Source organism: Saccostrea echinata, unplaced genomic scaffold (genome assembly GCF_033153115.1).
Source record: "Saccostrea echinata isolate AGI-Se365-2 ecotype Australia unplaced genomic scaffold, CSIRO_AGI_Sech_v1 ptg000015l, whole genome shotgun sequence".
NCBI classification, from domain to species: Eukaryota; Metazoa; Mollusca; class Bivalvia; order Ostreida; family Ostreidae; genus Saccostrea; species Saccostrea echinata.
The window spans coordinates 3,596,221-3,613,158 of record NW_026889764.1 but is presented as its reverse complement, the minus strand read 5'-3'; the positions used below and the strand labels follow the sequence as shown (position 1 = coordinate 3,613,158).

The window sequence follows — 16,938 nt, the reverse complement described above, 5'->3', positions numbered from 1 at the left end:
TTATTTTAAAGATGCCAGAATTAAATGTGTCATGACTTTGTAGGTTACCGTATAAACTATATATTGGCAATATAAGTTCTTTTGTAATAATATGTAATAGTGGGTGCAATGTAGACAGAATCACTATCAAATACTTCCTAGTATAAATTTTAAATCTTTTAGTCATTGGTTTATTTTCTCTTATCTGTTCATACTCTGATATTTTGTGTATGGATATTGTATTTACAATAAACATACTAATAATAGTGGGATATTTACTTATAATAGTGAGATTTTTGTCTAATCTATAGAATTAATTAGCTTCTTCTAAATTTCTTTTAATGGTTGTTACAATAATTTATGAAGTTTTTTTTTTTTTAATTTTATTGCACTTTGAATATTTTTCTTTCAGTCAAAGCCACTTGTCGACAAATGAAACGAATAAATTACATCTTGGACTTTATCAGAGAGAATAAAATCATAGATGGTACTTTTCCTATTGTCAAGGTAACAGTCTATTGAGCATAACTCTATCACTCTTGACCAGTAAAAATAACAAGGATGCAAAATTTTTTCAGAAAAGAAAATCTCAGGCTGTGATACAACAAGAAATTTTAAAAATTCAAAAATATGAATTTTGATTCAGATTCTTGCAGTTACATGTGACACATGTAGCTGTGAAATCAATGTATAGCATGGGTAGTCGTATCTATGGGCACCCTTATCCATGGAGTAATAGCTTAAAAGAAAAGAGATACTGTAAACCAACTTTTATTCAAGTGCGAGAAATATCCACGAGTTTCACAACCTACTTTAAGGACATACACAACGTAGTTTGAACTTTATTGTCTTTTTACCTGGAGTTGAAGAGTTCCAATACTTAAAGGAATTGTGTGCTACATTTTAATGTCTATATTTGCTGTTGTACACTTCTTCTAAAACAAGTTTAGATAAACAAAATATCTAGAATATATGCTTCATAATTTTTGTGTATTTTCTTTGAATTATACAAGAATTTTCATCAATTGATATCTTTTCAAAACCCCTGGTAATGCATGCTGACTTTTTGTCTACGAACATCTGATGGCACTATAATCTTAAATTAAGATTATCTTGAAAAATTATCAGTAGGTAAGGTACGTTGCGTATGTCCTTAACTCACAAATATTAATCGCCACAAACTATTTATTTTGCTTTGTATTTGTAGAGAATGTTTCCTCAGTCACGAAAATTAATCGTCACGGATTGATTTTGAATGGACTAATCATGAATAAAAGATAACACAAATAATAGTTGGTTTTACAGTATATCTCATGTATTATGCAAGCATTAGGCAAGCTGTATTTCTTAGCCTCATTTCCAACTAATTATCTTTTTTATCTGTGTAATAATGTGAAATTCTAGAAGTGTATGAAAATTAGCTTTAAGAATTACAATTATAACAATTCCAAATCATTGGTTTCTGTGTACTAAAACTGTGGATTTTTGTGACGTTTATTAAGATGATTCGAGAAAAAGAGCAAAGTGAGAACTTTGAATACGTTGTTGACAAGAAGACAGTGGTTCGTCTTCTGTCTGTCCTGGCCAAGGAACAAAAGATCAACATTGTCAATACAGTGCTTGTGGATGGAAATAAGGAAAAAAAGGTCAGATTTAATAAACAGTTAGATTTTGGTCAAAATTTTAAGATATATTGATGTTATATCCCATAACAGATAATAATAGATGGTTTTGTGTGCATGAGTTACACAGTGTATTTTTAAATTCCTTAATTTTTAACACGTTACAGAACTAAGAATAAATTCTTATACCACTGAGTCAAAACAGAAGGATAGACAGACGACAGGAGATCATTGTATGTTACAACATTTGTTATAATTTACATTTACACGTATGTTGATAGATGCAAATGATGATGAGTAAGGAGGTAGAACCGACGGATCAACTGGTGACATCCCTTATTGACCAGGCTAACATGAAGTTCCAGGCCATCAACAAGGAACAGATCGCCAAGAAAAATCCAAAATCCAGGGACTTCTCAGTAAGACTCTTTCTTATCATGGTAACAAATCTCAGGACTGCTCAATAAGACTCCCACTTGTCTTGGTAAGAAATCCAGGGACTTCTCAATCTCAATAAGACTCCCTCTTATCTTGGTAACAAATCCTAGGACCTCTGAGTAGGACTTCCACTTGGTTTGTAAAGTTAACATTTTAAAAATCAAATGTTGAAGGACCAACAGATTGTGACTCATGAATCCTTGTATTTTATAATTCCAGAAAATACCAGAGACTGCAAAAGAAGGTATTTTCCAAATTATGTCACATCGCAGTAAGCTGAAAGCCCAAGATATGATATATGATGTGGTAAGAGAATGTGTGACTTAGACTGCTCTAATTCTATTCAGTCAGTCCATTTCTGAAATCAGTTCAATTAAATGTGTTTCTGATATTTTTTTTTGTTTTTAAAAAGTGCTTTTGAAATCATTTCTGAAAAAAATCTGCAAAATTTATTTTGTGTTTCAAAGCTAAAGCAGAAAAATTGGACTTGTAAAAGCTGTAGTGATTTTTTTTAAACAGGCCTATTCGAAGCATTATGATTTCCGCCCAAAGTTTTCTCGAGCTCAGATTCTTCATAATTTGTTGTGGTACATGGTGTATGGCTGTCAAGAGACTACATCTTGTCCTCCTGATCTTGTGAATGATCCTGGAACTACCTCTAATCAGGCAGATATCAGCACTCAGGACAATAGTGAAGAAGAAGGAGATGTGAGTTAGATATAGAGAAAAAAGAGAAATTAATGGAATCATTAGAATACATCCACTGAATACTATCTCCTTTATTTCTTAAGAAAACCATTGCCGTTTATCAGTCAGTAAACACTGCCAGGCATATCACCTCTACAGATTCCTTGAGCAGTGGCTCTTCCATCAATGAAATGTACAATGACATTCATATCAATAATACAGTATTTAATCTCCTTAATCCTACTTTAAATGATTATTTGTACAGATATAAATATAAACAATACAATGCTTTCTTTGGTTGTTAGTACAGGAATTAGTGTTGCAGCTTTTGCAGAAAAAAATTACATAACCTGCTTATGCAGGTTATATATTTTTTCTGCAACAGTTGCAACATTAATTCCAGAACTACCAACCAAAGAAAGCATTGTATTGTTTTAAGACAATAACAGGATGTCTTGTTATACTATCAAGTGAATTATGTACTGTTAGTTATTTGTTCTGTTGCTGCCATCTATGTTGCAAAATTAACATTTTTTAGCTCACCTGAGCCGAAGGCTCAAGTGAGCTTTTCTGATCACATTTTGTCTGTAGTCTGTCTGTCCGTCTGTCTGTCTGTCCGTCCGTCCGTCTGTAAACTTTTCACATTTTCGACTTCTTCTCAAGAACCACTGGGCCAATTTCAACCAAACTTGCCAGAAAGTATCCTTGGGTGAAGGGGATTCAAGTTTGTTCAAATGAAGGGCCACGCCCTCTTTCATGGGGAGATAATGAAGAATTAGTGAAAAATTAGTAGCATCTTTTAAAAATCTTCTTCTCAAGAACCACAAAGCCAGGGAAGATGAAACTCATGTGGAAGCATCCTCAGGTAGTGTAGATTCAAGTTTGTTCATATCATGACCCCCGGGGGTAGGGAGGGGCCACAGTGGAGGATCAAATTTTTATATAGAAATATATAGGAAAAACCTTTAAAAATCTTCTTCTCAAGAACAGCAAAGCCATGATATGTCATATTTATATGGAAGCATCCTCAGGTAGTGTAGATTCAAGTTTGTTCAAATCATGACCCCCGGGGGTAGGGCGGGGCCACAATGGAGGATCAAAGTTTTACATTGAAATATATAGGAAAAACCTTTAAAAATCTTCTTCTCAGGAACAGCAAAGCCCTGATTGATCATATTTATGTGGAAGTATCCTCAGGTAGTGTAGATTCAAGTTTGTTCAAATCATGACCCCCTGGGGTAGGGCAGGGCCACAGTGGAGGATCAAAGTTTTACATAAAAATATATAGGAAAAACCTTTAAAAATCTTCTTCTCAAGAACAGCAAAGCCATGATGAGTCATATTTAAGTGGAAGTATACTCAGGTAGTGTAGATTCAAGTTTGTTCAAATCATGACCCCCCGGGGGTAGGGCGGGGCCACAATGGAGGATCAAAGTTTTACATCGAAATCTATAGGAAAAACCTTTAAAAATCTTCTTCTCAAGAACAGCAAAGCCCTGATTGATCATATTTACATGGAAGTATCCTCAGGTAGTGTAGATTCAAGTTTGTTCAAATCATGACCCCCGGGGGTAGGGCGGGGCCACAATGGAGGATCAAAGTTTTACATAGAAATATATAGGAAAAACCTTTAAAAATCTTCTTCTCAAGAACAGCAAAGCCCTGATTGATCATATTTATGTGGAAGTATCCTCAGGTAGTGTAGATTCAAGTTTGTTCAAATCATGACCCAGGGGGTAGGGCGGGGCCACAATGGAGGATCAAAGTTTTACATAGAAATATATAGGAAAAACCTTTAAAAATCTTCTTCTCAATGACAGTAAAGCCCTAATTGGTCATATTTATATTGCAGCATCCTCAGGTAGTGTAGATTCAAATTTGTCCAAATCATGACCCCTGGGGGTAGGGCGGGGCCACAATGGAGGATCAAATTTTTACAGAGAAATATATAGGAAAAATCTTTAAAAATCTTCTTCTCAATAACAGCAAAGCCCTAATTGGTCATATTTATATGAAAGCATCCTCAGGTAGTGTAGATTCAAGTTTGTTCAAATCATGACCCCCCGGGGGTAGGGCGGGGCCACAGTGGAGGATCAAAGTTTTACATAGAAATATATAGGAAAAATCTTCAAATATCTTCTTCTCAGGAACAGCAATGCCATGATGAGTCATATTTATGTGGAAGTATCCTCAGGTAGTGTAGATTCAAGTTTGTTCAAATCATGACCCACTGGGGTAGGGTGGGGCCACAATGGAGGATAAAAGTCTGAAATAGAAATATATAGGAAGATATGTTCTGATGAAGAACTGCAAAGCCAATATTAGTCATTTTGATATGGAAGCATCCTCAGGTAGTGTAGATTCAAGTTTGTTAAAATGATGACCCCAGGGGATAGGGATGGGCCATAATGGGGGATCGAAAATTTTACATAGGAACATATAGGAAAATATCTTCTTCTCAAGAACTGAAAATCATGTTTAGTCATTTTGATATGGAAGCATCCTCAGGTAGTGTAAATTCAATTTTGTTCAAATGATGACCCCCGAGGGTAGGATGGGGCCCAATAAGGGGATCGAAAGTTTTACGTAGGAATATATAGAAAAAATTTCTTCTCAAGAACAGAAAAGCTATGTTTAGTCATATTGATATGGAAGCATCCTCAGGTAGTGTAGATTCAAGTTTGTTCAAATGATGACCCCAGGGATAGGGAGGAGCCACAATGGGGGATCAAATTTTTACAGAGGAATATATGGGAATTTTTTTAAAAAATCTTCTCAAGTACAACAAAGCCATTTGTTAAAACAAATTATATATTGACATGGAAGCATCATCAGGTAGTTTAAAATTCAAGCCCCCCCCCCCCCCCCCCCCCCCCCCGCTAATCTTTTCAATACTGAACTGATTTGTGCTTTTGCCTTGCCAATGTGCTCAGGTGAGCAATGTGGCCCATGGGCCTCTTGTTTTATTTTCCCAAATTTATTCCATCCATTGTTTGATTTGTTTTTTTGTTTTTTTTTTTGTTTTTTTTTTTTTTTTAATATCAAAATTAGGAAGGCATTGTGACACTGATAAATAAAATTCCTAAACCGCCTGTGTACAAAGATGAGATGTCATGGAAACGTTTCCTCTCCCCGCTACCTAAGCACAAAGGTAGGTGTCAGCAAACTGTTCCATATTACAGCTCACGTTAACAAAATCAAGAACTTAACCTACTTGTACATCTCATATAGATTTCTAAGGAATAACATATAATATTTCATAACAATTTGAACTGTGACAAAGCCTGAGTTTAAAATAAATATTTTTTAAACTGTATTTGATGTACAGGTTATGGAGAAGGATGGTTTCTGGCCAGTGATATCTTACTGAAAATACCGCTGGTGATATTCTGTAACATTCTCTATATACCATACAGGGTAAGTTTTTTTGTATGCAAAAATTAAGTCATTAATTTTCAGCGAAGTGTTTTTAAGATTAAAAAACTATTCGAATTTGGTTTTGTAGCATTTTGAAGTGATAATGTTGAAAACTGCATAAAATAGTGTAGCAAATTATTTAAATTCCCCATCCTAATTATAACTTATGGATTAGAATCTCAACCATTGGAGAACATTAAAAAGTTAACCTTGATGGACTAGATCCCAAAATTTAAAACCACAGAAATTACCCATTTTATAGTAGTTCTCATAATATTTATTCATTGTAGTTTGTACGCATGAAAAAAAAAATCTCAGTTATAATCATTTAAAAGTATTTTAAGCAAAATCTCTTCTTCATTTCTTACTCAGTCCGTGAGACATAGTACAACATATTCCCCTGATTCCGCTGTCGGTTATGTTAAAAGTAGACTAATTCTGTGTTTTGTAGATTCGGGGGCTGAAGGAGCTTCTTGATGATCCGGAGAAATGTTTTTACCCTGTTATCAGTCTGCCCACCCCGATTACCCAGCAGCTCCTGTATGCCCGCAAATACATCTTCTCTTTCTACAGTAACTGTGTCAACCTCTGTAACATGGGACTGGTTACCATGGGGCCTCAGATACTCAAGGAAAAAGACAAGGTATTCTCAAGGACTTCTTGAAATGAAGACTTTGTTACTTTTGGAAATGAGGACTCTAATGTTTGAGCAATACATGCGTTGCTCATTTTACCTCAGTTGCCAGGTTATTCAAGAATTTGTGGCCTATTGTTCCTGCATAACTGCCAATTTTCACTGGCAATAACTTGCAAATCACAATCATATGTTGCAAAGTTTACCAATGATGCATCTTTTGTTAGTAGCTGATATATAACACAATGTTAATGGGAAGCACTATTAGCAATATAGTTGCATTCTTTTTGTGAGTTGCAGTTATATTAGAAAAGTTTTGTTGTAAATTTGTGCATAATTATATACACAATAAAACACACTACAGCAAAGTGCCAGGGACCAACAATTTTGTTTTTTTAAAAGTGTAATTTAAAAATTCTTATAAGTTAGTAATAGATTTTGAAATTACGGGGAATAAATCACTTGCCATGAGCATGTTCGTTGTTACCATTTTTTCTGTACTTTTATGTATTATCTGTTCATGTTGGATATTTTCTACAAAAGCTTTATATTTAACATTTCATTCTGAGGCATTTTCTTTTTGTAGATCTTTTTCCTTGTTCTACACTAAGTGCTCAGAATTTACAATTTGAGACATTTTCTATTTTTAGATCTTTATCTACCTCCACAAGAGGGTAAGCTTGTTAGACACTAAAGGCTCTGAGCCTGGTTTCTGTAAAGTCAGGCTGAAGGAGAGGCCGGTGTCCTTAGATTACTGGCTAGTGAACCAAGCTATGGTGGACCAGTACTGGGTGGACCTCAAGCATATTTCCCTAAATAGCAACCTGGCTCACAAAGGTATACATCCCTCCTACATGTATTAATGTAAGGAAAAGGGTCAATGCTTAATTTTAATTACAGTCATTTGTAGAGGATCATTTCTGGTAGGAATGCATGGAAAGCAGATGATATACAAAATTTCAGACAAAAGAGATAACTTCACTTCACCTGTACAATAATATCAAATAAACGAGATGATTCTCCTTCATATCTGTATAGTGATATCAAAGAAATGAAAATGATTTTGTTTCATTTCTGATGAAGTGATTTTGGTTTATTTCAGTACCATATTATGAGATGATTTTGCTTTGTGTCTGTACCATTATACCCCTACAAGAAAAATTTTACTCCATGTCCATATCATTATATGAGATGATTTTGCTTCATGTCTGTACCATGATACAAGACGATTTTGCTTCATGTCTGTACCATTATATGATTTGTTTTTGCCTTATGTCCCTGCCATGATACAAGATTAATTTGCTTCCTGCCAGTACCGTTATGTCTGAACACCATGATAAGGGAGATAATCTTTTTTCTGTACCATGATTCCAGACAAACGAGAAGAAGAGGAGGAGCCTGACAGTAGGCTCATAGCTCTGCCAGACGCACGTTCTGTAAAATCAGTAGACGACATAAAGGAAGATGGATTTGTTCCGGGGGATCGACTGGGTGCAGCAGGCCTGGATTCCAACACATTTCCGTAAGTAATGAAATTAGGAGAATTCTCACTTGTGTCTGTTATTTTTACTTTTGTTTTATTTATAGATATCCTGAGTTCCTTGTCTGCCTTTACACAATTCTGTTTGTTGGGCAATTTGTTTAACAAACTTTAACCAGTTAAGAGCATTTCATAACGGACAAAATCTAGTGCCCCCCCCCCCCCCAAAAAAAATCAAATTATGATATGGAAGGTTTGTTCTAATTATACCCCACGCAACAAGTTGCGTGAGGTATAATGTTTTTGACCCGTCCGTCAGTCAGTCAGTCAGTGTGTCAGTCAGTCAGTCAGTCAGTCCGTCAGTCCTGTTTTTTTGTCAGCGCAACTCCTCATAAACTGCTGCACAGAATTTCGTCAAACTTTGCAGATATTTAGGACACAATGTGTAGATGTGCATATTACCAGGAAATTCCGATTCCTTTATTTTTTCTTGGAATTTCGGCACTTTTCAACTTAGATTTTTGGCCATATCTTGAATATGGAGATGAACAGTTTGTCAGCGCAACTCCTCATAAACCAATGCACAGAATTTGGTCAGACTTTGCAGATATTTAGCACACAATGTATAGATGTGCATATTACCAGGAAATTCCGATTCCTTTATATTTTCTTGGAATTTCGGCACTTTTCAACTTAGATTTTTGGCCATATCTTCAATATAAAGATGAACAGTTTGTCAGCACAACTCCTCTTAAACCGCTGCACAGAATTTGGTCAAACTTTGCAGATATTTAGGACACAATGTGTAGATGTGCATATTACCAGGAAATTCCGATTCCATTATTTTTCTGGGAATTTCAGCACTTTTCAACTTAGGTTTTTGGCCATATCTTGAATATAGAGATGAACAGTTTGTCAGCACAACTCCTCTTAAACCGCTGCACAGAATTTGGACAAACTTTGCAGATATTTAGTACACAGTGTGTAGATGTGCATATTACCAGGAAATTCCGATTCCATTATTTTTGCCTTAAGAGTTTTGCCTTTTATTGAAGAAACTTTCCAGCTAGGTAATAAGAAACTCCACTGGAATCAGCTTTTTATAATGAAATTCTATGTGAAATATTTTATGACCTTAAAAGACCCCTATTGATTTTGAGATCAAAATATTAATGGTTTAACACAAACACACACTCACACACACACCATCTTCGATAGTTCTCCTCTCCCCCCCCCCCCCCCCCCCCCCCCCCCCCCTTCAAATTGGTGTGCTTTGCCTTAAATAATTTCATAAGTACAGTATATAAACAGATTCATATGACTACATCATAATTTTGTTTCCATCAATTATTTAAATGTGTAAACTGTCATGTGTTGGACATGGACTTACACTCATTAACAAATCGAAATCACTGAGGAATTTAAATAACAGTTTGTCAGCATAATTCCGGCACTGAATTTCCTGAAACTTTGTAGGTATTTCAGAATAATGTATAGATTTGTATATTACCAAGAAATTTTGATTCCATTATTTATCTAGAAACTTCAGCCCAGTTAAATTTGTAACATACAAAGATTTGAATGTCCTTATATGCAAGAAGTTTTGATGTGATGATTTTTTGCAAGTAATGCCCCTTTTTTGAATTATACTGTGTATTTAAAATGCACTGTGCCATTCATTACGTGTTGCATTGTCGAGTTTTGGGGAAGCGTGGGGTATGTGAGCTTGCTCACTTTTTCTTTCATTTTGTATGTATGCATTAAATTATGAGGACATTGTTCTCATGTTTTCTTCAGACATTTATTCAGAAACTGGAGTGGTGTATATGGTCGGGCTACTAAGTCCATAAAGAGTTATAGACAATACTATAAAGGTAAGATCCAAACAAAACATCAGATATTGTTTTCTTACACAGATTTTATGCCATGATTTATGTAGCAAAGTTAATATTCCAATAAATTTCCAATTAGTATGGATCCATAAGTCTATTAGCTTTAGTGCATGTATCAGAGGTTTTAAGACATATCTTAAATACTAGTGGCATGACTGTTTCATGCATTCTTTTTTTATATGCTAAATTAACTTGTAGAAGGAGAAAAGAAGCCAGAACCATATATTGAAAAGAGGAATAATTATGTCGATCTTCAGAAAGTGAGGAATACCAAATTATCCATGATACTGCCCAGACCCAAAGCTCGAGTATCGCTGAAAACTAGAGGTTTGTCGACAGTTGTGTATGGATACATATGGTATAAATAAATAAGAATGCTGGAAAAATTGAGTGATAATGTTTGGAAATGAATTTTGAAGAAAGTGCATGTTGATGATCGTAACTCAAACACATATACATACTAGAAAATTTGAGGTAAAAAAATACTTTAAAAGTTGCTAGAGTTTCAGTTGGATTAAAGTGAACATTAATTTCTGCAGAAAAATCACCAGAAATAATCCGTGTGACCTTGACCAAGCAGGTCAAAGGAAACAAGGGAGGAAAGGGAATTAAGCGTAAATCTACAGGTAAGTCAGAGTAAGGTGTCAATCAACATTTACAGGTAAGTCAGAGTAAGGTGTCAATCAACATTTACAGGTAAGTCAGAGTAAGATGTCAATCAACATTTACAGGTAAGTCAGAGTAAGATGTCAATCAGCATTTACAGGTAAGTCAGAGTAAGGTGTCAATCAACATTTACAGGTAAGTCAGAGTAAGGTGTCAATCAACATTTACAGGTAAGTCAGAGTTAGGTGTCAATCAACATTTACAGGTAAGTCAGAATAAGGTGTCAATCAACATATAAAGGTGAGTCAAAATTAAGTGTTAATCTTCAGGAAAGTTTCGAGGAAGGTTAAATGTGTCGGACAAAAAGATATAGGGATGAAAGATGGAAATACTGCATGCCCAATGTCTATAAATCTAGCAATAAGATGAATTTACATACAATGTTACAATAGGAAACAATTGTTATAAGGATATTATTTCTTTAATTACATGAAAAAAATTGAAACATGTCCCTTCTTTTATTGTATATTACAACTGACAGACAAAAAAAGAAAGGTAGATTTCATTTATTTTGCAATACAAATGATGAATTGGGGCATTCATTTTCTGTTTGCAAATTTCTGTGTTTTTATTACTGTTAGAAAAAATTTAACTTGATTAGATTTTATTTAAAAGTGAATGTTTTTGTTTCTTAAAGAAATTAGAAGCAGCATTCCAGCAAAGAAAGCAAGATCTTTACTGCAGAAAGTCAGGAAGAAGATTGTGAAGCCCAGGAAGCGTAAGAGATTTCATTTCATTTATACTCCCAATGTTTTAAAGAAATATCCTCCATTATGATATGATTGAATAATTCCCATCTCTCTGATTGGTTGAGATCGAACAATGTTAGAAAAATACTACTTAATATTGACCTGCACGTGACCTTCCAGGTCAGTATAAGGAATTATTCTACATTGGACCAAAAATAGATAGGGAAATTCCAAATTGAAACAAATAGTTTTGGATAGTTATTTCACTTGCACCTGACTTCCACTCATATGAACATAACATTAAGGCACATAGATTCTTGGGTGAGGGGTGGGGGTGGTGGGTTGTAGGAGGCCTGCTCATCTTCCCACCTTTTGAGAATCTTTTAATTTAAATTTTAAGGATAACAAATTTCAGTGAAATCCCCCCTCACCTTGTTTAGGGACCTTTACATCCCACCAAATAAAATTTTGAGTTTGGAGATTTTTTTTCCTTTTTTTGGGGGGGGGGGGGGGGGGAGGGGCTAGTCAAAGATTTGTTTTCATTGTTTTTTTCGTTTTATTGCCCTCATTTTCAAAATCAATCCTATATATATTTACGTGCCTGGCATATATTTTTTCTACATTTCATCTAAACTAGAATTAAAAATTCCAGAATAATACAACTCGTTGTTTTTTGACCCTGTTTCTCTCATTATGTTCGGCTAGTGCTGTACTTCAGTAGATGTGACCAAGTAAGATGGCATGGATTGCTTAATGAGTGTGTGTCATTTAATCATTGAATCATATAATAAAACAATTATTGCTGTTTTTTTGGTCAATACAATGATTTAGCCACCTTCGAAGTACAATATTCACCTCGCCCTTTAGACTCGGTGAATATTGTACTCCTCAGGTGTATAAATCATCGTATTGACCTCAAAAACCAGCAATAATTGTATAGTATGGTAATAAAATCAAAATGTCATATATATCTGTATGTGTCAGGTACTCTGCATGATCATGATTGTTTAGCAAAATGTACATGTACCTTAAAGAGGTCTTCAGAGCCATTCGAATTGTTTTTAACTCACCTGAGCTGAAAACTCAAGTGAGCTTTTCTGATCACAATCTGTCTGTCTGTGTAGCTGTCTAGCCGCCTGTAAACTTTTCACATTTTCGACTTCTTCTCCAGAACCACTGGGCCAATTTCAACCAACTTGCTACAAAGCATCCTTGGGTGAAGGGGGTTCAAGTTTGTTCAAATGAACAATCTTCCAAGGGGAGATAATTAAGAATTGGTGAAAATTTGGTGTCATCTTTTAAAAATCTTCTTCTCGAGAACCATTGGGCCAGAAAAGTTGAAACTTACATGATACCTTCATTACATTGTGTAGATTCAAATTTCTTCAAATCATGACCCTGGGAGGGGTGAGGCCACAATGAGGGATCAAAGTTTTACATAGGAATATATAGGAAAATTCTTTAAAAAATCTTCCTCTCAAGAACAACAAAGCCACAATTAGTCATATTGATATGGAATCATCCTCAGGTAGTGTAGATTCAAGTTTGTTGAAATCATGACCCCGGGGGTAGGGTGGGGCCAAAATGGGGGATCAAAGTTTAACGTAGGAATAAATAGGAAAATTCTTTAAAAAATCTTCTTCTCAAGAACAACAAAGCCACAATAAGTCATATTGATATGGAATCATCCTCAGGTAGTGTAGATTCAAGTTTGTTGAAATCATGACCCCTTGGAGTAGGGTGGGGCCACAATGAGGGATCAGAGTTTTATCTTTAAAAATCTTTTCAAGAAGAGGAAAGCCATGATTAGTCATATTGATATTGAAGCATCCCCAAGTAATGATGTAGAATCAAGTTTGTTCAAGCATCCTCCAGTAGTAGGATGGGGGCATAAGGGGGATCAAAGTTTAACGAAAGAATTTTATATAGGAAATATCTTTAAAAATCTTCTTTTCAAGAACATCAAAGCCATGATTAGTCATATTGATATGGAAGCATCCTCAGATCGTGTAGATTCAAGTTTGTTCAAATCATGACCCCCCTACCCCCAGGGTAGGGTGGCAGACATCTTTAAAGTTCCATTTTCAAGAACAGCAAAACCATGATTAGTTATATGAATATAGAAGCATCCTCAGAAAGTTTCGATTCATTTTCATTCAAAACATGGCACCTGGGGGTAGGGTATGCCTAGAACAGGTGATCAAAGCTTTACATTTGAATATATAGGAGAAGAAATCTGCTGACGAAGAATAGCAGGGCCATATTGACTCAGGTGAGCGTTGTGACCCATGGGCCTTTTGTTTGATTTATACATTCAAGAGCTTTAAAATTAAGGAAAATAGCAATAAAACATTTAGAAACATCGTTTTATATAAATATTCAAAACATACAGAATTTAAAAATGCATTGCTTTTACATTTATAATTGAAAATTCAGTTTTGGTCCCAAATCCTTGACAACAAAAGATCTCGGAGAAAGCATTGATGCTCTATGGGTATAATGGAATGTGCATAGGTCATTGACGTTATTATGATCAGTTATTTAATTAACATTTCGTTATTACAACTGTGATACATAAAACAAATTAAAATAAATTCTGAGGCTGGTTCATCTGTTTGATTAGAATGGGGTCTTCAATATGCATGTATTTTTTTTTGGTGTGATATTGTATTTCAGAATATTTAAATAACATTTTTTTACTTTTAAGTTTTGTATTATTATCTTGTTTTCTGAGATTGGTATAATCTGAGGTCTCTTATTCCGTTGACAGGGAAGTTTTTATATGACGATGTTGACGAGGAAGCCTACAACAAGAAATTGTCACAGAGAGTATCGTGGTCCTCGTACGAAGACAGCCTGGTAAGACACTGACGGGGATGTGTAGTCTTTGCATTGACAATCGGAGTAAAACTGGTCCTCTATCCACTCTTAATTGTCCTCCCTTTTCAAGAAAGCAAGGGGACATTAAATCTTACTCCTCTGTTCATCTGTCAGTCTATCTGCCTCATAAACTTCAACCTTAGTCATGGCTTTTGAATGAGAGAAAATAGGGCTTTCATATTTAATATGTGAGAAGACCTTTTTAAGTGTTGTAAGATATTTTGACCTTGACATTTGACCTACTTTTTATACTTTACTGACCTCACTTGAAGTTTTGACTTAGTTATAAAAAAATTAACTTGGCCTTAGCTTTTGCATTTAAAGATACAATGGTTTCATATAATTTTAAATACACCATGACAAGACCTTTCCAAATATACACCATGCCTTTAAAGTTTTACATACTTTTCAAAAATTTTAGCTTTGGCTGTAACTTTTCACATTTTTTAGACAAGACAGGACATACAAGACAGTCACAGTGTGCCATAGATCATTGCACTTCAACCAATAAGATCCCAGAGGGGACAACAATTCTCTGATTTGTTCAATTGCAACATCTCATGTAGCAACAATAAAAAAAAAAAAGAATAAGCATATCAGGGATCTGATTTTAGTCAAAGTATTTCCTAATTTAAACAGAAAGGTTCATTTTGAGGTTGTTTGGAAAAAAAAATCTCCATATTTTGCCTAAAAAGATGTAACTTTGTTGGTCAGCTGTTCATCTCTGCAAGTATGTGCTTGTTGTGTAAGTTGTTGACCTATACTCTAGTATATTATGAGTATACATGTGTCATTGTTTCTGCTGTTCACCTCTATATTTTGAATATGTGTCATAGTTTCATCTGTTGACCTATATATTTTGAGTACTTGTGGTTGTTTCAGCTGTTGACCTATATTTTGATTAATATGTGTCATTGTTTCAGTTGTTGACCAGTAAAATTGCGACAATGGTGATGGACAGGAAAAGGCGGGGCGTGTTGATTCCATGGAGCTGCATACGAGATATTCTATATGAGTATGCACCAAAGGTGGGATATATTTAAATATTTTATTAAATTCTGCTGGACAGTATTTCAAATTGCATGCAGAAAAGATATTTTTACCATTATAAAATAAAGAAAAGAAATATTGTCATTTGTGAAATGAAGTTTTTGGGTCATGAGAGTTGCTTGAAGTAATCCCTTTAGTTTTTGAGCTTTTTAAAGTAATCCCTTACTTTGTGTTGCCTTGTGGGGATATACATTCTGTTAAGACAGTTATTGATGGTTGACATTTGATGCATTGACCAATATTCTTTCAGGAATCTGAGGATAAGACATCTTGTGCCTGTCAGAGGAGGGTCACACACTCACTGAAGAACCCCACCACAAAACAAAACCTCATGACCTACTTGTCAGAGGCCATGCAGGATCCAGTAAGGCTCCAACAGGGATATAATAAATTTTTTTTAAAATATATTATTTATCTACGTGTAGTTAAAATAGATTAAAGCATTAGAATTAAGATTGATTGTTGTGTTAAACGGCAGGTCCTCTGTTAAAATAAAGTTATTTTATTTTGTGCAATAACATGTACTTCAAATTGGTATTGGCTAGAAATTTTATAAATCAGTTTGCAAACTTCAGTGTAAGAAACTTGACCATATTAGATTTTAGCGCACCTGAGCTGAAAGCTCAAGTGAATTTTTTTAGCTCACCTGAGCTGAAAGCTCAAGTGAGCTTTTCTGATCACCCGTTGTCCGTCGTCCATCCATCCATTCGTCCGTCTGTAAACTTTTCACATTTTCAACTTCTTCTCAAGAACCACTGGGCCAATTTTAACCAAACTTGGTAAAAAGTATCCTTGGGTAAAGGGGAGCTTAAATTGTTAAAATAAAGGGCCAAGTCCCCTTACAAGGGGAGATAATCAAGAAAAGACAAAAATAGGGTGGGGTCATTAAAAAACTTCTTCTCAAGAACCACTGGGCCAGAAAAGATGAAATTTATGTGGAAGCATCCTAGGATGGTGTAGACTCTAAATTGTTCAAATCATGACCCCGGGGTAGGGCAGGGTTCACAATAGGGAATCCAAGTTTTACATTGAAATATGTCAGAAAAATCTTTAAAAATCTTCTCAAGAACCACTAGGCCAAAAAAGCTGAAACTTATGTGGAAGCATCCTGGGGTAGTGTAGATGCTAAATTGTAAAAATCATGACCCCCGGGGGTAGGGCGGGGCCACAATAGGGAATCCAAATTTTACATTGAAATATGTAAGAAAAATCTTTATATATCTTCTTCTCAAGAACCACTGGGCCAGAAAAACTGAAACTTATGTGGAAGCATCCTGGCGTAGTGTAGATGCAAAATTGTAAAAATCATGACCCCCGGGGGTAGGGCGGGGCCACAATAAGTATTACAAGGGGGAAATCTGATAAAGAACAGCATGGCCAAAGTTACTCAGGTGAGCGATGTGGCCCATGGGCCTCTTGTTTTATCAGCCATTGTCTGGCGTCTGTTTGTCCTGTAAACTTTTCACATTTTTGACTTCTTCTCAATTACCACAGGGCCAATTTT

General features: G+C 35.2%; 1 protein-coding gene across 1 annotated transcript in view; it reads left to right on the top strand.

Moving 5' to 3' along the window:
* LOC133187997 (general transcription factor 3C polypeptide 1-like) overlaps positions 1 to 16,938 on the top strand; it is a 145,013-nt gene that overhangs the window by 23,662 nt on the left and 104,413 nt on the right. The window contains exons 12-28 of the mRNA XM_061323387.1: positions 392 to 486; positions 1,482 to 1,625; positions 1,883 to 2,020; positions 2,259 to 2,345; positions 2,559 to 2,747; positions 5,778 to 5,877; positions 6,055 to 6,143; positions 6,595 to 6,786; positions 7,428 to 7,614; positions 8,152 to 8,299; positions 10,055 to 10,110; positions 10,351 to 10,476; positions 10,689 to 10,775; positions 11,453 to 11,533; positions 14,275 to 14,363; positions 15,308 to 15,412; positions 15,685 to 15,798. Coding sequence (XP_061179371.1) covers positions 392 to 486; positions 1,482 to 1,625; positions 1,883 to 2,020; positions 2,259 to 2,345; positions 2,559 to 2,747; positions 5,778 to 5,877; positions 6,055 to 6,143; positions 6,595 to 6,786; positions 7,428 to 7,614; positions 8,152 to 8,299; positions 10,055 to 10,110; positions 10,351 to 10,476; positions 10,689 to 10,775; positions 11,453 to 11,533; positions 14,275 to 14,363; positions 15,308 to 15,412; positions 15,685 to 15,798 — 2,027 coding nt within the window. The remainder of the gene's footprint in view (positions 1 to 391; positions 487 to 1,481; positions 1,626 to 1,882; positions 2,021 to 2,258; positions 2,346 to 2,558; positions 2,748 to 5,777; positions 5,878 to 6,054; positions 6,144 to 6,594; positions 6,787 to 7,427; positions 7,615 to 8,151; positions 8,300 to 10,054; positions 10,111 to 10,350; positions 10,477 to 10,688; positions 10,776 to 11,452; positions 11,534 to 14,274; positions 14,364 to 15,307; positions 15,413 to 15,684; positions 15,799 to 16,938) is intronic.